Source organism: Triplophysa rosa, linkage group LG17, assembly GCF_024868665.1.
Source record: "Triplophysa rosa linkage group LG17, Trosa_1v2, whole genome shotgun sequence".
NCBI lineage: Eukaryota > Metazoa > Chordata > Actinopteri > Cypriniformes > Nemacheilidae > Triplophysa > Triplophysa rosa.
The window spans coordinates 19,596,321-19,619,158 of record NC_079906.1 but is presented as its reverse complement, the minus strand read 5'-3'; the positions used below and the strand labels follow the sequence as shown (position 1 = coordinate 19,619,158).

At 37.8% G+C, this 22,838-nt stretch overlaps 2 protein-coding genes across 4 annotated transcripts in view; one reads left to right on the top strand and one right to left on the bottom strand.

The window, feature by feature from the left end:
• The window catches only part of pip5k1bb (phosphatidylinositol-4-phosphate 5-kinase, type I, beta b), a 41,538-nt gene extending 33,948 nt beyond the window's left edge, over window positions 1-7,590 (bottom strand). For 2 of the 3 annotated variants that reach the window (XM_057357071.1, XM_057357075.1), the window contains exon 1: window positions 7,428-7,590. The gene's annotated coding sequence lies outside the window, so the exon portion shown is untranslated. Of the gene's footprint in view, window positions 1-6,321; window positions 6,403-7,427 lie in introns of those variants that run through there. The other variant, XM_057357073.1, reaches the window with a different exon arrangement.
• Window positions 7,591-8,500: 910 nt separating this feature from the next.
• fxn (frataxin) lies at window positions 8,501-13,451 on the top strand. The gene is made up of 6 exons (XM_057356797.1): window positions 8,501-8,695; window positions 9,070-9,156; window positions 9,245-9,300; window positions 9,582-9,702; window positions 11,349-11,446; window positions 11,831-13,451. The coding sequence occupies exons 1-6, from the start codon at window positions 8,567-8,569 to the stop codon at window positions 11,967-11,969; spliced, it is 630 nt and encodes a 209-aa protein (XP_057212780.1). The 5' UTR covers window positions 8,501-8,566; the 3' UTR covers window positions 11,970-13,451.
• Window positions 13,452-22,838: the final 9,387 nt, after the last annotated feature.

Here is a 22,838-nt window from a genome sequence, read left to right as displayed (position 1 = left end):
GTGAGAGCCAAAATCCTGTGTGTGTCCATTTTAATTGAGGGTTTAAAGCTAGGGAACAGGATTAGGAGCGCAGCGCGGCACAGGCCTCACAGATGCACTCTTCATTCTTACCGGAGGTTCTCTCTGTTGTTTGTTAATTGGGTACCGTGAGAGTGATTATATAACTGGATTATTATACTGGGTTATGGTTTTCTGCTAAAAACTGTAATTGGACATAATGATCATGTGTAACAATACAATACAGCTTTATATGTGAAGAAAAAAAATGTCATTCGGGAAATACTACAGTAAGTAGCATGTATAGATGTGGCATGTGGACCTCTACGTGAAAGCTAATGGCTATTTGTGGCTATAATGGCTATTGGTGATTTAAGTGATGTTCTTAAAGGAACAGTTCACCCAAAAATGAAAATTCTTCAAAATGTCTTTCTCTGTGTTCATCATAACAAAGAAATTTATATTTGGAACAACTCAAAGGTGAGTAAATGATGACATAAGTTTTATTTTTGGGTGAACTGTCCGTTTCATTCACAATCCATGACAGCACCTAACCTTATGTCAAATCAAAATTTTATTTAATTTCAATAAAATGCTATTTCTGCCCTCTCTCCAATATCCTCTCAACAAACCTCTTTTCGGTGGCTTTATGGAGCCCAAGACCTCTGAGGAGCACTGGAGGAGTCTCGAGAGGAGGCTGCGAGAGATGGTAAGATATAAAGGGAACAACAAGGACGATATTCATGCTGCGTCTCTATTTACTATTCCGAGGGAGTTGAACTCAGCATGCACGGAACGATGAGAACCAGGTGATCAGACCAACTGCTGAACAGTCGACTCAGTACAAGGGCAGAGAGATCTGCTGTGGAGGTCAAAGGAGTGAAAAGAGCTTGAGAAAGGCCAGAAATATACTTGATGAAAGCAAGAAATACATCTGAAAACTGGTTTCATTAAACATACATAATAACAAACTTTAATTTGACTTAAATAAATATGTTAGAGAATATTAATGTTTGTCTTAGATGGATAGAGTATAGATTATTATATAATGCACTGCACTTAACTCTCTAGGGATCAAATCAAAATGTTTTCAAATCCAAGGTATAAGTGAACGATATGGAAGGATGTCCGACACAGGAACATGATAAACCTTTTTATGTGCTTTTATCATGTTGCTATCTATCTGCACCCAGCGGAGAGCCGGACCCGCTGTTCCACTCGCAGTCTGGCTGATGTCCAGCGTGGTGATAAGAAAACCCTTCTGCACTTTAATATGCAATCACTGCATGTAGCAGAGAGGAAGTTTTGGATAGGGTATATGTACAGTTACATAATATTATACAATAATAAAACAAGTTCATGTAGGTCAGCTGGTAGACTGCAATGCAACAGCAAGGTCATGGGTTCTACTCCCAAGAAACCAACACAACGTGATTAAATGTATCTTAAATGCACTGCAAGTCGCTTCAGATAAAAGCTGCAGGAGCACTTACTTTTAGGAATGGATATCATATATGACAATCTGATGTTTAGACTTCAGACACGGTAACTACAACAAGCTTCGCGACCAAGCCATGCCCATGCAGGGTACAAACAACTTCCTGAGCGTGCGTCTGACATAAGAGCCTTTCCAAGAACCCTACTGCTCACTGGGGACATGTTGCCATTGGAGGCAATTGATGCTTTTTTCTTCAGATGAACAGAGCAGGATATGTACAGTATGTCTAGATTCCATTGTTGTTATGAAACCAATGAATGCAACAACATAGCTCGCAGTTGCCTGTCTAGCTCTCTCCAACAATGCTTCGAAACAGCTAACACACAATAAATGTGAGTTTATTGGTTTATTCCTACACATAAAGCAGCCGATCATAACATCAAAGTCATCAATCAGGACAGGTTTGACATCCCACGCCACTTTCTACCAAGACCATTATCTAGTCATCCTTTTTAAGGGGTACTATTTTTTCTTACATTTTTTAGTGTGTAATGTTGCTGTTTATGCTTTAATGCTTTAAAAGAACAAAGTTGCACTCCAAAGGGAGAAATAGGCCCTGTCCCAAATGGCGCACTTCATGTGGACTTGCGGTCTCGTGGACTTAAATTGCGCGTGCTCGGAAAGTCTAAGCGTCCGTAGGGTGTCCCATTCGTCTTTTTAGCGCTCAGAAGTCTGCTCGCGAGCACCTCCTTTGTGCCCTCGATGCGGTCTTCAGCGAAGCCAGTACTGATAAATCCTTGCGAACGACCAATCACAGAACGGATGGAAGGGGTGTCGTGAATGTCAGACACATACGTAAATATTGACAGATAATTTTTTTAATGTATGTTTTGATACAATTTTAATAGTTTCTTATTCACATTATTGCATATTTATTTTCTGTTAAGCCAATTATTCAAGATTAAAAACTTTTAATGCGGTGCATTTTCTTAAGGTAATAAGCCTCTGATGTTTATATTTTGTTGTCTCTGGGCACTGTAAAGCTGAACAACACAGCTTCTGTAGTATAGAGAAATATTAAATAACAACATATATGCATATTAAGAACACATTATGCACATTAAGTATTATGTATACAAATAAATAAATATACATAAGCATTACAAACATAAGTATCTATTGCATAATGCTCGGGTGGCATATCAACATATGAAATACAGAACTATAAAAACCGGCAGCTCCAGTCCCAAATAACAACAACGGGACAACAGTGTGGTCGACTTCACACGGCGCTGCGCAGACTGATCAGTGTATGACAACAAAGTACCGCGAGTGTGATTAGAAAGCACTACTTGCTCTTTCCAGCGTGATGACCTCAAGTCTGTCCCAAAATGCACTACCATGTACCCTTGCCTTGTGGACTCGTGCCTAGTGCCCTATATGTATGCACTTCCTGACGTCACCAAGTGTGTCCACAAGACTGGACTGTGCCATTTGGGACAGGGCCATACTCTCTAACAGAAAATACTTTTCCAGAACTGCATCAAACAGCTAGTCGGGACTACAACGTGCTTCTTCTGTACGTCAAACGTCACAATTTTGCTTATTTAAATCATTTCCGACCAAGCCTTATATGCCTAGCCGAGGCCACAGGATCCCTTTAAAAAACAAACCCTACGCATTAAAGGAATAGTTTAACAAAAAAGAAAATGTCCACACTATTCTGTGTCCACACTACTACCTTCATGTTCTTCTGATGTGACATGATGTTGTTGAACAGCAACACCCCGGCAACACACTATTAAGTGCATAACAACACACCAGAAATACTCTAACAATCACATAGCAACGCCCTGGCAACCCACACAACCGAGTAAGTATGCCCTGCCTGTCAGTTTTGCATGGACAACAACTCACATTTTCTTCAGAAACTCTTCACAAAATGTGAAAATACGCCACAGAACGGACATGCAATGTGACCTTCAGACTCTTGTGGGCAGTACAAAAAGATGATATTTTCTAGAAAGACACCCCTGCAGTGGACCAGGAAAGTTTGATGCAACTATTTGGCAATTTCCAGGGGTCTTACAGCAAAAACACAAATGGAGTATGAATATCTATAGTGTTAACAGATGGTCTGCACGATAATGGAACTCTTAAACACACACTATCACTGTCCCATACAGTACAGAATAAAAGAAGACAGAGGTATATTCAACAGACCCATCAATGCACTTTGTATTTTAAGCATTATGCAACTCTAGTTTTATAAATGTCACAAGGCACAAGTGATCATGCTCGCTAAATACTTACAATGCAATGCAATGTAAGTCGCTTTGGATAAAAGCGTCTGCCAAATGCATAAATGTAATGTAAATGTAAATAGCCTACGGGTTAAAACGGCATGATTTTACGTAACACTTAAATTCTTTATCATGTCCTTTGATTACTATTGATGCACTACTGCGGTAACACCAAAATATGTGTAAGTTCAAAAGAAAATTATAAACGCAATGTGGCATTGACCTCACCTGTGTCTGAAGGTATTGGATTCTCATCTACCTGTGCATATTGACAGCTTTCGTTACGTAACCCTGCATGCAAGAGACACATATGGAGAGAGACATGGCCAATGTTCCACAGATGTGTTTTTCCAGGCGCTAATTTACATCTGCTGATTTCCTATTCAAAAGCAGTGGCTCAATAACCTTTGCCAAAGAGAGTTGCAGGAAAAGCTTAAAGGAACCTGAAGACCTATGCAAAATGTTGTTTTTCTGAACGCAACCCTCCTCAAACCTTAAGCCTTTTAAAACTTCAGGTGAGAATTGTCTGTGTACCCTAAATGCATTTGACAAACACCAAGCAAGAAATCATCCTCAAATATACAGTACATGCTCCACTTACACGTACACGTTATCTCAATTATACTAATATTATCAACATAAGAGGTGGGCTGTCAAACCATTTGCTGATAAGTGATGTCAGTCACGCCATAATTGCGATGTTGAGGTGCTAAAACAAACAAAGCAACAATCCAACAGCATCACAAAGCTTCAATGTATATACAGTATATACATATTTACTGTACATGCCTCTCTGCATATTAGCTGAGATGGGGGAAAAGTCTCAAATGAACTACGTACATCACCTTTAACAACTCCTATTTTTGTGTATGTTGCAAGTATTTTCCTGAATTAAAGGAATAGTTCATTAAAATGTGAAAATTCTGTCATAATTTATTCATCCTGATGACATCCCAGATGTATACAACTTCCTTCCTTTACAAACAATTTCATATTATGATTAAATAAATATTATGATTACAGTAGTTTAATAAATGTCTTCTGAAGTGAAAAGATACATTTGTGAGAGAAAGCGGTTCATATTTTTTTTTAGCTTTTTAGCGGCCACTACATTGTGTATTAATGTAAATAGACTGCCCAAATATACTGGCACATGGGCAACGTCAAATGAAATCTCATTGAAAATTTTCATATTTCAGTGAACTATTTCTTTAAAACTGAAAGGGACATAAATTACATCATTTGCATGGTTAACCAGCTGCAGTTTTCGTAGGCAGGTGCCTTTTCTCAATGTCTCATGATGGAAACAAATGAATACACTGCAGCAAAATGATCCACTAGGAAGTCCACTGAGAAGTCTTTGACAATCCAGCCAGAGCAATATATCACACTGTTGAAAAGAGCATGTCAAACCAGGCACTTCTGTATTGATCTAAGACCATCCAAGTGAGCTAAAACTGTTATAAAAGAGTCAGTAAACTGATGCTGGGTCTGTGTGAAGGGTACTGTATTTTAACAGTTGTATATTGGCTGTCTGCAGTGTGAATACAAAGGAGGAATGTAGCGGGCCATTGTGAGAACAATGAAATATGTTCATGGCGGTGAGAGTACTGGTCATGATGACTGGGACACAGCTGAAAACCTCAATACTCAACAAAAAGAACACTAAAATCTTTTTAAAGGAACCCTCTCATAGCTTTTTTTTCTAAGGTTCCTTTATGTTGCATTCATTTTTTATACTTGCAACTTTGTAAAACAATCTGTGCCAAAATGTGAGCGGCCAGTCCAGGTTTTGATTACTCGTATATGGTGAAACATTGTAATAATTCAAGGGGACAATCCCTAGGCCCCCCTCCCTCAAACTGAGATGTTTTAATGTGCCGTCCCGGCCTGGAATGTTACACTACAGTATGTTTTTACAGTACATCGAGCTCTTTTATCACAAATGATCCGCTTGTAAAGCGTGACGTCACGCACCACAGCTTCCGGGTCCAAACGCTCTATCAGTTGCCATAGGCAAATAACAAAAAATGCTAATTTAGACTCATGAAGTGATGTAAAACTACAGAAAAACCTTGATCCTAACTTTTAAGTTCATAAATCGAAATCCCAGATGGCCAGACAGCAATTCATTTATGATACATTAAAATATTGATATCTGAGATGTTGTGAGCCCTGAGACTTTAGTGTACATGCGAGTTTATGATTATGAAAGTTTAGCTTAAATAGGTGATATAAATAACAGTGCTCATAAAAGGCTTTTTAAGCTGTACCCTCACTTGAAATGAGTGGATGCTCGGACCCGGAATTGATGATATGGTATTTCATACATCATGACTTAAAGGCATAGTTCACCCAATAATGAAAATTCTGTCATCATTTTCTAACTCTCAGGTTGTTCAAAACCTGTATAAATGTCTTTGTTCTGCTGAACACGAAGGAAGATATTTGGATATCTATTTTGGAGATGATGACACAATTTTCATTTTTGAGTGAACTATCCCTTTAACAAGCAGATTGGATTCCTCATTACAAGAGTAAAACGTGTGTAAATAAACTGATTCAAACTGAATTCATTCTTACGCAAAATGCTGGCACCAGGCTGTTTTGAAGAATGGGTTCAGCTTCAGAGAAACTTCTGATTTACAATCGCACAATTCACAAAGGCTGCAGAACGCCTCTGAAAACAGCAACTGTAGCCGAGAGCCACCTGGAAATTGATCTGTGTAAGAGACCACAAATACTAGAAGAATATTTCCTCCTCATTGTTCTCGGCTGTCATGTGACTTTGTACCTCCAGGTACAAAGCCTGTCCAAACAACTGCCCAGTCTGGGTCATTTTTAAATATTATGAAACGTCTCATAAGATCAGACGGTGATATAACCACAAGTATGCAATACCCTATGTTCTTTATCACTGTTCGTATATACACCAGACTACATTTAAATCCAATTAGTTAACGGTTGATTCTAAACCACAAAATATTTAACATGACCAGAAAAAGTGTTCCTTTTTTTTTTTTTTTTAGGGTGTCCCACTGGCTTTATAAAGGTGAAATACAGTTAGCCTAACAAACTCAGATCTAAGGAATTTTTATATGGTGAATCCCCAGCAATATTAAGACGAAGCTCTCATGATATAGACGCCTACTTTGACAGTATATTTGGTCATTTTGTATGCATACTTTGTAATTCCCAGATATTGGTTAAAGACCATATGATGCCCAAAAAGTCTAAGTAGGCAGCTCACTAGGTTTTGAGATACAGCCCTGCGGGAGCTCACATCATTAGAAGCAGCACAACTGCGCAGTTGAAGATTTCTAAGCAAACACCGGCACTTCCCTGCAATGTTACGTCTCAAAAAGTGTCAAGTCAAAATTTTTATTTATAATAATTATTAGCTATTATTTTGCAATCAACAAACACAAATAGAGAAATTCTGCTATACGCGTCTTAAAAATACAAGTTTTTCTTTTTTTTTTTGGTTGTCATTCAAAGATGTTGCTGCCTGTATGTTTATATTAGAAATACGTAGGCTACAACTGAAATTATTATTAAAGACGTATAGCACGTTTCCTTACATGCCAGCTGAACAATATACACCTGGGTGCTAACTACAGGTGTACGTCCTCTTTGACCCTAACGAAACGGGTTATGTCGCAATAAATATCATTTCAATAATATCTTACCTGTACTTCTTTACGGGGTCTGTCTTGCTTTCAGAGAAGGGGGGAGGCTTGACGATGATATTCCACAACCCGATGATGTTTCGCTCACTATATACAAAAGGTGTACTGAGTGTTTCCTCTAATTTGTAAAATCCTAAATGAAAGCGAGTGTCATGCAGCAGCACGAGTCTCCGCCTCCTTCACCCTGGAGAACTGCAGAAGTCACTTTAAATTTGAGCTTTCGATGCCACCTGCAGGCGTGTCTCACAAAACTTGCAAGCCCCCAAATAAAAATCTATATTAGAAGGTCGTAAATATTTCTGAGGACAATTTATAGCGACAGGCTGATACCAAACAATTCAAAACTACGACATGAAAAAACACCACCAAAGGAAACGCTGTCGCCCTGAAGGTGACAGAATACATTTAGTCATTTAGCAGAATACAAATTTTTACAAGTAAACAAATACAATAAAAGAGCCCAAAACGCTTGCTTCTATTTACACATCCTCCAAAGCGCGACCAATCCAGATCAGTGGACCAAACACATGTCATCTATTGTGTTCAATGGAGTACATAAGCGGTGTAAAGAAAGGATGGACGTGAATTTCTTAGTTTATGTTTTGCCCCCCCCCCCCTTACGAAAATTAACCATGTTTTTTTTGTGGTACAAGTGTAGTAACCATGGTTTTTTGGTGCATTGATTACTTAGGGCAAAACTATGGTTTTACTACAGTAACCATCGTTTACTATGGTTTTTACAAAAAACATGGTTTTAACTGTAGTAAAACCATGGTTTTTACATTTTAACTGTAGTAAAACCATGACCATGGCCTAATAATTCTTTTAAAAACTTTTTGTACATTTCTAGGTGTAAATAAAAATAGCACCATTTGATTCTTTTGGAATGGTTATGTATATAAATCAACATATTTAAATATACATTGATTGAACTGACTAAATAACGTTCATTTTAGAGTGTATCTACTGAAATGTATGCTCTGCTGTTTTCTGTAACAGTGGCAAGTGCAATATTTTTGTGTTTTAAAACAGAATTTTACGTTGTGGGGCTTTTATTTTGAAAGAATGCCGGGGCGCTTGTCAAAGCAAAGCATGCAATCTTTAGTCTGACTAGCCGGAGACTTCTGTTTTTATCTCTCATGATGTCAATGTTAGCTAATCAATGTCGCTGTCTGTATTTGTTAAGGCTGAGCTCTAGATGGAAATGTCACCAACAAGCGTCAAGACTGTCAACACTGAACAGCGGACTTCATTCAACGGAAATAACTGTGAGTATAAAACTACATTTGCTAACTGGTTAGCTTGATTAAATAAACAAGCTGTGGCATGTTATGAACCATTTGGGTTATTTTTTCCTTGTATAAATACATGTATTTAATATTACGACAACATCTGTTCAGTGTAACACAACATAGGCGTTACTGGTTATGTTTGCTCACTTGCACACCAATACTAACTTCACGTTACATCTTGAGTTTTAATGTTTAACATGTGCGGTGCTGGTAATGTACATGATGTTGAGAGCATGTACAGTTTTAAGATACATTTCTCGCCTTTTTAAGAGTTTAATACTGTTTCATACTAATGACTACTTGGTAAAGATATATGACATGTTTACATGTTTAACCTGTTTGACTTTCAGTCAGTATGCGGTGGCCGATTTAAGAGTATTTCTACTGTAAAGACAGACCTGATGACCAATTTGTGTGGAGGACTTACACATACAAAGGTAATGGACTAAGTGTTTATATTGTCTGACATTTAAGTGTTTTTTCGTTGGTTTGTATTTGTGCTTTTATATCTCCTCTTTTCTAAAGAGAAGAGAACTTCATTTAAGCGCACCTTCTATGGAAGCCAAGACAGGACAATTCAGGTAAACAGTATATACACTGAATTCTAAATGTCAAATTTCACCTATCCTTGAAATAACTACAGCTCTTAAGAAGGATGTATTTACGTTTACTGTATGCATTTGTTTTACACTTATATAAAGTGTTATCCGTTTATGTGTTGTGAAGATCAGTATCTATTTTTGTATATTAACTTTTATCAACCTAAGCTTATAGCATCAGGTTAATGTATAAGCATCATTATTACACTTTATTTTTGACTATTAAAACACCATAATGTTCTTACACTGACTGTTTTGTTTAGAGAACTAACAGAGCCAGAATATGAGAAGCTAGCAGATGAAACACTGGATGCATTAGCAGAGTTTTTAGAAGACCTCACAGACGAGAGCTTCACCGGACTGGACTATGATGTTGTGTTTTCTGTAAGTACATGTGAACATATCCACACAATCGGTAAAAGTGCGTTTTAAATGTGCAGTACATCGGTTCCTTATGTAATGTTTAGTGTGCCTAGTCGTCCACTAGAGGCTGCTGTTGGTCAATATTAAAAATGCTTTAAATCTAGCCCTTTGCTGTGATAGACTTAAAGTTAATATGTTTTTCAGAAATACCTTCACAGTTGTGCTAAGACAACTTTAAATATTACCTTTATAGTTCTTTTATATCAACTAAAGATGGTAAAAACTGTGGCATTATCAAAACATTGTTATAACATTGAACAGCTTGGTGTCTGTCTCAACCAATGGTGCAAGTTTAATATCACCATACATGTAATTGTAATTAATTAGTCTAACCTGAATTTTTTTTTTTTCTGAAAGATTGCAATTCACTAGCTTTACAAACTGCTGCTGTATAAGGTGAACAGAGGTCTTAAAATATTTATGGGTTGATTCATACCCTTTTTTTTTGTTTGAGCGTTATTGTGTGAGTGCTCTTGCAAGACGTCCATTAAAAATTCAGAGAAAGAAAACAAGGTTTGTTGCGGCATCATGCACGCTGAGTAAATGCATCTGTGTCTTGTAGGATTTATGAAGACCAACACTGAGCTTTCAGTATGTTGTTGTAAGGCCGGACTAATGACATTCTTAATCATTCCCACACCACACATAGACCTCAGATATAAAGATGCTGTGGTTTCGTAATAAGATCATTCCTTAACCTAATTTGGCTGATGTATAAACCATAGTAATGGCACGCACTATTGTAAATGTTCCAATAACATGATATGTTTTGCTTTATTTTATTAGAACACATAAAAAAATGGTTTTACAAATATCCTTTTCAAACCCAAGGAATAATTATGCAAGCGTCTGGCGTGTGGCCAGCAGGCTGTGGTGATGGATTGATCGGTACTTGGTGCTTTCCTCCCTCTCTTTGCTACAGTAGCTGGAGAAATGTTAGACGGGGAGCTTCACATCAGCTGATTATTCTGAGTTGATATTTGTACCCGTCGCCTGCAAACACAGACAACTGCAGCAGTCCTGATGTGATGAGCAGTGATGCAGTCGGCGTGTTTACAGTGATGCGGAACACACCGGGTTCTCCTTTACACATTGACTGTCATCAGAGTTGGGAAGACATAATGAGACTGCGAGGCTTTAAATCAAGCGTCTGGACAGCTGTGAGCCAAAGGTGTGGCAGACAGATTGAGCCGTGTTCTCAGCTTGGCAGCTCACTCGGCCTCGGATCTGACTGCACACACACATCATCCGTTCATACAGTTTCATATACATTTCGCTGCTTGTTTTGAACCTGAGTTAAGTGCTTAACAATCCTGTTTACTGTTTAGTATAGAAGATAATGAATGTATTTACTTGTCTAACATGACTGTAAAACCAAAGCCGTCATTCCGTCTAGATTCCTGGCATCTCTCATTGGCCAGTGAGTGCCCAAGGCTGTCTGACTGACATCTAAAGCCACAAGTTACAGATCACAGTGTTCGCCGTCATGTGTGAAATGTAGATGTTGTCTCTGTCTCCTGGTTATCATGTGGAATTTAGATGACGACTTCTGAAGTGTTTTGAATTTCGTGTCCTTTATGACTAAAGCGTTTTCAATTTTTTAACAGAGCGGTGTACTGACAATGAAAGTGGGATCTGGCCACGGTACATATGTGATCAACAAACAAACACCCAATCAACAGATCTGGCTGTCCTCGCCGACCAGGTAAGAAGCATCTTTCAGTGATGTTCATTTCTGATGCTGTTTTAACATTTCCTTTGGCTCAGTGGTTAGAGAATGGGGCTAGCAACGCCAAGGTCATGGGTTCGATCCCAGGGAATTACACATAGTCAAAAACAAATGTATAGTACAATGCAATGTAAGTCCCTTTGGATAAAAGCGTCTGCCAAATGCATAAAATGTTAAAAATGTCTATTTAGTTTAACATTCACAGTACAAAAGAATCAACTCGTTTCTTGCTTCGGTAGTATTTTTATTGTATGGAATGGCTTTAGAAATAGTAGTTCCTGCATTAAATAATGTGATGTAATGAGGGAAAACTTGCACAATTCAGTCATTCATTCATTTCTAAATGTTTTTCTTTCTCAGTGGGCCGAAACGCTACGATTGGACGGGGGAACGATGGGTTTACGCTCGTGATGGCATGACGTTACACAAACTGCTCTCAAAAGAACTGTCCATCATCTTCCAAACAAATATAGACCTGTCCCGTCTCATTTATTCATGAGACCGATGTTAAAAACGGACTTCATTGTGTTGTAAATTATTGCTGTTCATACCATGACTGTTGGGACGTCTTTGGGTAAATAATAAGGGTAACCGCTCAAATCCTTGCTCGATTGTTTTATGCTTTTAATATCTTTCTGTAATTTAGAAACTCCTCTGTATGCAGATCTGCATTGAAACTAAATCAGCCAAAAAGTTCTGTCAAATTAAAAAAAACATCATCCCTGAAGCATATATATCAGTCAAACCACAGGGGAAATTTAATTGTACACATCAAAATTGCACGCAACACTAATCTTTAAAACCCACTCAAAACAGCAGTGAAATGTTTTGTAATGAAATCCCTGTAAATGAACCTGGTTAGATTAAAACCAGATTACACGGTTCACATTTAATGGCACTTGAATAAAACAAATGGACACCGATTGTTTTTTGGAGGCTGCTCTTATCCTCAGCATCCTGCACGCCTGGCCCTGGTTGTACTGGAGGCTGTTGGGTAGACGCAGGATAAGAGGATTATGAGACTGATGGAGCAAAGGTTCTTCTTTTAAGAGCTTTTATTTAAGAATAATCTGTGACTGACAGCACTGCACCGGCATCATATTCCTCTGAGTCAAGAGCAGGTCTTCCACCATCAGGTGATTTACAAACATCGATCCACCGGTCTGATTTACAGCCAATCCACCATCGATTAAAGTTATTAACTTTAGGGATACAGGATAGTGACTCATTACCCCCCCCCAACACCTCTTAATGTAACGGGCCATTAATCAGTACATTAATTTAACAGTGTCTATGTAAATATTAAAATATGAGTGTGTTTGAAGTCGTCCTCCGGGTTGAAACAAAGGCCTGACATTTTTGTTTTTGTCTGTTTTTCGTACATGCCTGAAATTAAATATTTAATATTTACCGTGCACGTTTTGCTTCAGGATCAAGAGTTTATCTTAGTTTAATTGTAGTATGCAAGTTGTGAAAGAATCTCTATTTACCCTATCTACCTGGGTCTTGTTGTGGAGGAACTGCAGAAGGCATGGGATGGCGGAAAGTTGTATAAAAAATCCTTGCATTAGAAGTATTGTGCTTACAATTTCATCACTTTCATTCATTTTACGTGAACTGTCCCTTTTAATTTTGAGCACAGACCAGACAAGAGCTGCGCCCTCTGGAGGTCACATTTGTCTACAGCAGTGGTCGCCAACCTTTTTGAGCCGGAATTGTTGAAAGGCAAGATCTACTCAAAATGTTGAAAATAAAAACAGCCCAGATTGAACCTCCAGCTTGAGGCCTTTTATTTAGCCTATAATTGTGGGTCTATTTGAATTACCTGAAATTCTTTGTTCCTCTTTTCAGATGCAGCCAAGCAAACTCTGTAACGTGTAGAGTTGCCACTTCAGTGTGCCAAAATGAGGTGAAAACCACCAGTTCAAGGACTTTAATTCATACATGACAGCTTGACATTAAAACGAGGTTAAAAATAAGTTTATTTTGCGAGTCATTTTGCGTTTGATCACTGACCACCGATATTAGAAACACTGAAGAGCGATCACGCGCAGCCGCGCATCACAATGAAATGTGATTAATGATAACGGTCGCATTAAAAACTCAGGCAGGGAATCATTATTTACACAGCCATGAAAAGATTAATGCAGAACTTAAAAACATACAACCGCTGAATGAAGAGAAAGAGAGATGCGCTTGCAAAGCTGAACATTGATCAGGCACAATATTTGTCTATTCGTTTTCCTATTCGCCTACTTTTGGGGATCGAGAGGTAACGTCTCAAAGATCGACAGGTTGGCGCCAGCATACGTCATCGAGGTTGTCTCATTTTAGTTAAAAAAAACATTATACAATTTACATTTATTTCTCTTAAGACGTAATAATCATTGTAATTTCATTCTTACCTTGATATGTAACTGTTGCTTTTCTGAAATAAATCCAGAAATAATGACGTATGTGTAAATTACATTAATCACGTAAATGACATATTTTCCATTTAAAATGGCGTTTTGTAGTTTACATCAGTGCTAAACTACCGCTAAACATTTCTATAGAGGGTATGCACGTGTCGTCACTTTCCCACGTGAACGCGCCTGCTTGAGTGGTAAAACACTGGGCAAAATGAATGGTTACAATATCAGGAAACGCAATTCCGCGCAACATTTGAGTGTCTAAGAACACCTGATTCCTTTGTAAGTCATAAGGTAGTCGTAAGGATTTGTATAGAGGGTATGCATTGACGTCACTTTCCCACGTGAACACCCTCGAGTGGTAAAACTAAGGCAAAATGGCTGCATTCAATAGGGGGAACAAAAACACGCAATTATTTACTGAAACTATAAGCAGCTGGACTCGACGGTGATCCTTACTACTACCTTATGACTTATGAGTCTCACAACTTGAGGGTTGGCACTGGCAGTAGCTACTTATTGCCATAAGGTTGTCTTTGGCCTATGTGTATGATATGGTTTGTTGCATTTGTTTTTTATATTTACCATTATTTACTTTTTATCGTTGTTTTTTTGTATAAAACTATCAGAACTTCGACCCAAAATCTGATAGGCCGGCAGGAATATTTTTCTTGGACCAGATATGTCCAAAACAACTATTAATGTTTAGTTGTTAATGAGTCTTTAATGAGACGAGAGCTGTCTTTCAAGCCAGAACCTATTGATCGCCTGCAACTGAACACTTTGATGTAATGATTTGAGACCAATTATTTTGAAATAGACCCCTCGTGGTAATTGCACCATCTGCTTTCCTCCTCAAATCTTTGTTAAAGCTATAAAAAGGTGTTCTTAAACAGATTATTCAAACAACTAATAGAACTGAGTAAAGATACAAGCAGCTATTTCAAATCCAGTCAGAACTCGCGACAGATGATAAACGCTTGAAGCATCTTCTCTCTCTTTGTCCAGACGTGAATATGCAAATGTCTATTATAGAGCTTGACTCACAGGCCCAAAAATAGCATGAAGTTTCCATGGGAACATGGATTTATCACTGAACTCTGATGTCTGTTGAGTGGTTTCGCTCCCAGACAACCGAACTCTGAAAGATTTTCCAACTGTAGATGCTTTTTGTTTATAATGTCGCTGGGTATCAAGCTATGACAACATCGTATTCTGCAAAATGTTTTTGAAAGGATATCCTCGAATTTAAACATTGGGAATATTGGGCAGCTTTTATTGTGCACATGAAGGGGAAAAGCCTGGGGCGAAAAATTCCAGGAAAAAACACGTCACAGATTATGTCAAGTAACGTTTGGATTCGTGCCCCGAAAGCAGCTGTGTGAAAGTCTGCGATTACTGATGATGCAATAATGACAAAAATGTTTCTCAGTTTTTAACTGAGGGCTTGTCATTCTAAAGAAGAGACGTCTCATCAGGGTAAGTCATTGAAGTTATTTCACAGTTGTGAAAAAAAGGCCTAATCCGTTTTAGATGACTTCAAGTTTACTGTGTAGGATATCCGGAAATATTTACGCATAAAAAACTACTTATTTGAAATTTGTTGGTCTTTATCAGAAGTTTGTTACTGTAAAAGTTGTTTGAACTCCAGCTCAAAATCTGTAAATCTCCAAATTCATTACTTGTAATATTTATTGGGAAAAAACATAAGCATGTGAAAAAATAGATTTGACAATATACAGGAAACATGAATGGTGCTTGGCTGAGCAAAACTAGTTAGGAAGGTGATGTTGGTTGTTGCCAGGGTGTTGCTAAGGGCTGATATTCACGCTACACAGGTGTGTAAATGACCATGTATCTTTATTTTCAAGAGTCTCACGGAATAGTGGTTTATTGCACAGACATTTATAGGCTTGTTGTGTAAGGAATGTTTCTGACCTGTGTTTTAAAGTTGTCGTCGATTGATTTGAGATTTTGGCAGAATGAAGCTTTGCTTGCATGATGTTTGGAAGTGTTGAAGTCTTGCTCCCTTTGTCAGCTGGTCAAATACACTTAAGTACCAAGAGAAATGTCAATGCATATCTCATAGCTGCTCTGTTGGCCAATAATGTATTGATCTCGCTCTGTGATGAGAGACACAACCCAGGCAACACAAGCTTCTGTTTCAAGAAAGATAAAGTTCCACCCAGATTATCCTTCAGATGTTAACTCGTGAAAGAAGAGAAAACATTTGTCTGTGTTTGAAGATAGGAGCGCAATAGAGTCTTTGTCAAAGATGAGAAATTAATTGTCCCAATTACCAGCGCTGGCACCAATTTGTCTCAATTTTCCTCAGGTCGATGGCAGCGCTCTAGTCCCTGCTGTCAAGATTAAACTCTTGTATTGTCCACTTAGAGAAATGACCATTTGTCAATTGGATGACTTTAGAAACACATACAGTTTTTACATGAATAAGACGTTACTGAACATACGTGAACTTGTGATGTAACGTAATAAGTTTCTGTAGATGGTTTCATCGGATGCACGCTCCAGGGCCTGACCCGAAGCTAACTCTCAGTCAGTTTGGTTATCGGTCTGGCTAATGGCTAGTAATATAACAATTTATTTTATATTTAATTATGATTAGATATTAATATTTTATTGTATATTAGTTGTATTCAATTAAATGAAAAACTACTCAACAGTTATAGATTCTTTGCGGAAGTCTACCGGAAGTTAAGTGTGGGCCACATAATGTTAGTTTATGTTGTTGCCGCTGAAACTGTCTATATATCTATATTTTTTAATGCTGGAAATTTAAAGCTCAAGTGTGTATTTTCTCTGCCACTGGCATCACGAAACAAAATAGGAAAATGACTTTAAGCTGGGGTAGAAAAACATATACAGGTATAGTATGAACATTGAATAAAATTATACACTTCAGCTTTAAAATCTTTTTTCCTCTGATTTTTTGGAGTCACAGTTTTTTTTTCAGTTTTTCAAACAATGCATGGATATCCTTCAGCTATAATCTCGAGAAATCCTGCCTCTCAACCCAGGGATATAAAACATGTCAAAGGTGACATTGCACTGGCTGTGCTTTAGGGAACAGCCAGCACTCAATAATAAACGCTTGTATTAGCTCCAGACGCTTCTCAAGGACGAAAAGCAATATGGAGCTGTGGAATAAGGATTAGTTGGCCAGCGCTGGCCGGTCCTGGAGCTGTTAAATGACAGACAGGACAGAGTCTGCCTTGAATTCCTGGGCTTTGTTGACTCTGACATTCATGCCAAAGAAATCTGTACCTTAAAGGATTATCGCTGGAACAGGTGAGAAGAATATGATTTTTTTTGTTGAAAATGTTATCATGTAAATGGTCCTTAAAGAAACAGTACACCCTAAAATGAAAAATCTGTCATCATTTTTTCACCCTCATCTGTATAAATTTCTTTGTTCTGATGAACACAGAGAAAGAGATTTGTGAGAATGCCTGTAACCAAACAGTTCATGGCCACCATTGACTACCATAGTAAGATTTTCTACACAAAAGAAGATATTTTGAAGAATGTAGGAAAGCAAACTGTCCTGGGGCACTATTGAATACCAGTGTCATTTTTCCTACATTATAGTTATGCACTTCTCAAGCAGGTTTGAGTAGATTAATGCTATAGATTAATTTATAGTTTCTCTGAGATAAGGGTGCAAGAACAAGACATTATCAGAAGCCTTCTGAAGTACAGAGGTGAGTTGTTAAAACTAAAATGCATTTGGTGAGAGAGAGGCCTTGTATCTGACTTGTATGTTGACTTTACAATATGCGGCGATCGTGATTGTTCTCGCTTCTATCTTTCCTGCACATGCGTTATTTATGTCGTTTGGAGCGCTAATGCTGGTATGAAACGTGACATGCACACTGCTTTGAAATTGAATTAAGACGCATGAGAGTGTAACAGCTCTGTGATGTAATACATCACTTAAGTTACCTGCAGGAATTGGATCTCTGTTCAAGATAAATGAAACAGACATGAAAACACAACCATATGTACATATATTTGGAGTGTATCGCTGCAAATAAATCTGTGTAAATGTGTGACAAAGTGATATTAAATTATATTTGACTGTGAGAAATAAATTGCCCAGTTGATTAAAATCCTTTGTAGTGTTGCTACAAGTCATCTATCACTGAGTTAGCATTGTGTTTTTGATTTATGTATGTGGTTATTTAACCTGTTTAGCTAGAGAGTGAAATGTCAACAAGTGTAAAAATATTTGTTCCATTTGAAGCTTAGTAATTGTGGCCTCTATCTGATTGAGCTGACACCGGGGCTAGTTGTCACACTGTAAATATTTCTCAGGGTAGGTTTGTTTTGTTTAAGTCATTTAATGTCTATATAGCAAGCCACATACCTTAATATCTTACTTACCAAAAAATAAATTATAAAAGTAATATTTGGAATTTTGCTGCCTAGAAATGTAATGCACTTTCGTGTTCATACAATGGAAGTCAATGGGGGGGCAATGTTGTTTGGTTGCCGATGTTCTTTTAAAAATGTATTTTGTGTTCTGCAGAAGAAAGTAAGTCAAACAGGTTTGGAATGACGTGAGAGTGAGTACATGAAAGAATGTTCAGTTTTGGGTTAAGATTGACTGAATAACCCTTTTGACTTGATCTAATATGACAACTATCCCGGATCTCTCCTTTAGCTTTATTAGAGGTACTGTATATATCCTTCATAGTCATAGCCATGCTTCCATGTGTGTTCTGTTGAAACTGCGTGTTAAACAGCTCATATAACGCTGATGTCACACGATCAGTGCCCTTCCTAGTGAAGTGGTGTCTAGTCACCCCATATAACGGAGAATGACCCCACGCTCCATACACCTCTAGCAGTAGCATCAGTCGTGAGGTGTGATGAAGCAGAGCCAAAGCTGGGCTTTAACTGGCGAAAAAACAGCAGCTGAAGGTTACGGTCATCGATTTTTACATTTCGTCCTTGACCCACCCCTAGATGTTAGTTGTATTTGTATAGTAGAGAGATGTATTTGCTAGATGATGCTTAGGGGATAGTTCACCCAAAACTAAAAATTCTGTCATAATTTCTTTAATGGTGGTCAAGAACTGAGAAATATCTTTCATCAGAACAAAGAAATGTATACAGATTTGGAACAACTTGAGGGTGAGTAAATGATGACCATTCCATAAATCTGATTGGCTGATCCTAATGTCATCACAGCACCAACAGGACTATTGATCCAAAAACACATCCATTTTGAGTACGTTCAGCACGTTGCTTTCAAATCTTTGCGTATTTTGCATTTTCCAGCACGATGCTGCCAATCGGATGTGGGTGAATTGATTTAGCAGTGATTAGGTCTCAACCTGACACCAGCGCGAGCAGATAATTGTCACGCTTTTGCTCTTCAGCTCCTAGTGGACGTAATGAAAGGAGTAATCAGCACTTCCTCGGGGGGCTCAGACTAATTCAAGAGGCAGACTGTTGTGACAGGGTCACCTCTGTTACTGGCATCAACCCAACAGACATACGGCTCACTCTTCGCTGTTTTCATGATGCACGTACAGCTCAGGTCATCGTTTGTAGCCGTGAAGTCACGTGAATTTGTATTTCACTTTGTAGTGTTTATACTTCAAAGTTCCCTTACTGGTTCACTGTTAAAATTGTCAGTTGAGCTGTGTGGGTTCCATACAAAACATTTAACATCCACAGAACCAAAAGTGTTCTTGTATTGGAAAAGTACACTTTTCCTATAGACCACTTCGCAAGATGTAAACGCTGTTTTTTTACATCTTACACATATAGCTGCGGAAAACATTAAAAAGCAAAGTCAACAAAATCAAACCTCAGGAGTGACAAAGTCATTCAGCCCCTTTAACTTAATTAACTATTATACCTTCCAAATGATGTTAACCTCATTTTTTTCCATAAATCAGTGCTTTAAAGAATGACCACCGTTTTGTTGACAGCTAGTGCTAATTTTCGTCTTCAATCACAACTATACATGTGTTCTTTGTGATAACATGCTTTGCGTAAGCCTGCGCGCCGGGTGTTTAAAAGACAGATTTTATTACAGAGATGAAACGTTCCAACGGCCTCCCGTCGCACTAAACTCTCAATCTTAATGTGGGCTCATGCCGTATATTTCACTTCACTTTAATCAAAGTTATTGCATGTGGGGAAATGAACGTGAATTCTGAAGGTCTCCAGCGTTCCACAGTTTGGCGTTTATAACGTCACAGTACGAGCTCATCTGTTCATGCTTAAGTCTCATATTTGCATGTAAATGCAGGTCATATTTCCAGGTGTCTCAGCATGGATTTGATTTAGCTGCACATGTGCGAACAGAGCTGAGCCAAATGCACAGCCATGCTCCCATAATTCTGCTGACTCCAGACCAGCTGATTCCCAGCAAGAGGATCATGACTTGTAATCAAATGAGAACGCACTCCCCTCCCGTGCACACACAAACACACACACTCTCTCTCTTTACTCTCTTGTTGTGACCTTGCGTACATCTGAGGCATACAGTTTAAATATCGATCTGAATAATGTTGGAAACCTTTCGAAAGGCTACTTTGAAAAAATTGATACTTTAAAGTAACAATTCAATTATGGACAGTGGTTCCACACAACAGAAATATGTTATCTCTACTCAAATATTAATGTATGATGAACTAAACTGAATTGAGTACACTTAAACAACCATGTCCAAATAATGTCCAAATAACTTGAATGAATTATGTTCATCCTACTAAAAAAAAAAACGTGATTAATTAAAGTAAATTGAACAAGCATCAAATGTTATTTTGATCTACTTGATTGAAACATGATAATTTAAAATGTAAACATTTAGTTAAGCCAAAGCATTACTGTTTTTAGTCCGTTTAACTATGCAATTGTGTTTGAACAGAAAACCTAAAACAAAATGAATTGTTTAAAAAAAGTAAAATCATTTTTTTGAGTCTATTGAAAGCATGTTTTTGACTCCTTTGGAGAAGGTTTGGTTTCATTATGTGTTTGAGTCTTATTTACTTTACAGTTTAGAAGCGTGTGGAGTCGGGTGTTTGGAGGCAAGGGGTTGCTAAAGTATTTGGAGTCAACCAAAAAAGAAATTCTTATCAGGCATTGCAAGTTTCTATATTTTGGTGAAAGATTGTTTGAGGCAAACATTTTATTTTTAATCAGAGTGTTACTTTTATTGTATTCCTTATTGATTTACTATTTATTCTATTCTTATTGATTTGTGACTAATAAAAACATTACTTTTTTAAAGAAATGAGGAGTGTTCTCATAAGAGAAAATCACAAATGAGACCTCTTTAATATCTTAATTATTTTTTTTAGACATCAATGAGATTAAAGAGATCTCAGATAATCTCACAAAAGAGCCAGAAATTTTAGAAATGTCTCCATTAGAGTTTCAGAAGAGATCTCAACAATGTCACAAAATGAGCTCAGATTTATCAAGTCTTCAATCAAAAGTCAATATTATTATCTCCGTATGAGCTCAAACATTTCTCACTAAATTTACCCAAATTCAGATTATTTTTCCTCTACAATGTACATTCATTTTACACCTCCTCTTTGTGGATCTTAACAATTGTCACATTTATTTCTGTTTGTATTTCTCATTTCAAGAGGATTATCTGAGACTACTAAATTACTTAAATGAAAAACGACTAAAAACTCCATCAAATCTCATGAAAGAGCAACCGCTGGGATGATGCTATGAGCGGTTGTCAGGGCATTGCTGAATGGTCGCTATGTAATTCCCGGGTGTACCAGGGTGTTGTCAAGCAGTTGCTTGTGTGTTATAGACCACTTTGGATGATGTAAGCACTGCTGGTTCAACGCTGGTGAACTTCTGTTTCAGTTTAACACTACACAAACATTTGAACAAAATACAGAATATTTATGACAGATTTAAAATGTTAAACAAATGTCTTTAAGATTTGAATATATATGAAAGATTTAAAAATGAATAAATATTCATATTAATAAATAATAATTAATACGGGAGGTGCATCTTGACCAGTGTTTACATCGTGGTCTATAGGTGGTTGCAAGGTTGTTCTTAGTTTGTTCGCCTAGTTCTAAGTATAAACAATAAGCTTTAGAAAGCATTCTTAATAATATTGAACAAATCTGTCGGTAACTATCTCCGATTTTCCGGGGTCAGAGCTGCACCGCTGTGATGTCACATAGCCTATTACAACCACTGTATTATCTGCTTCTATGGGTTTTTATGTGCGTGAGAAAACGCTTTCTAACCCTCTCATCGCTGAAGGCACGTTGTCATACATCTGTGCACCCAAAACAGACCTATTCATAGAATAAATTCTCGCAATCACTCGTCTCACCTCGAGCTCTTTGAAAGCAAAATCCCACTTTATGCTTGTAACCAGTGCAAACATAATCCGTCCGTGCAGAGCGCCGTCGAGTGATTTCATCTCTAAAGCGCACGCTGGCTCTGTGCCCACAACCCTGACAAGTGATTACTCATCCTATGCTTCTTTTTTTACCTGGTGTTAGACATGTTCGTAGCCAAGACCGTGTAGGGTGGATGACACGCTCATTTGGATTAAAATACGGTTGTATAGTACTCATAGCCCATAATCTCTATATGTGTAATGCCGTAGCTGTTCATTTCAATGGGAAAAGGGCAGGAGGTAAGGTCTCTCTTGCAGGGTCTGTGTTAAAAACACGTAAGGGCACTTTGAGATCTAGTTAAGGATTATGGAGGATGGAGAGTCTGCATTATCTCCACAGGCTTAACAGTAACACACTTATCCCCCCCGGTCTGATTTCATTTGTCTAATGTTGCAAAGGTCCTCTTTGCATTATGTAAGGATAACCATCGCACAAATCTCCAAATTAATGCATTTTTTTCAAGACATATTTAGACAAGGTTAGTTGAGAGCTGCAGCTGTTCTTGTGGATCGTTGTGTCAAGGCGTTTCAG

Coding starts and splice junctions, on each gene's coding strand:
- fxn (XM_057356797.1), top strand. CDS start 8,567: ATGATGTCAATGTTAGCTAATCAATGTCGCTGTCTGTATTTGTTAAGG. Junction 9,703..11,348: donor ACTATGATGTTGTGTTTTCT/GTAAGTACATGT, acceptor ATTTTTTAACAG/AGCGGTGTACTGACAATGAA. Junction 11,447..11,830: donor TGGCTGTCCTCGCCGACCAG/GTAAGAAGCATC, acceptor TTTCTTTCTCAG/TGGGCCGAAACGCTACGATT.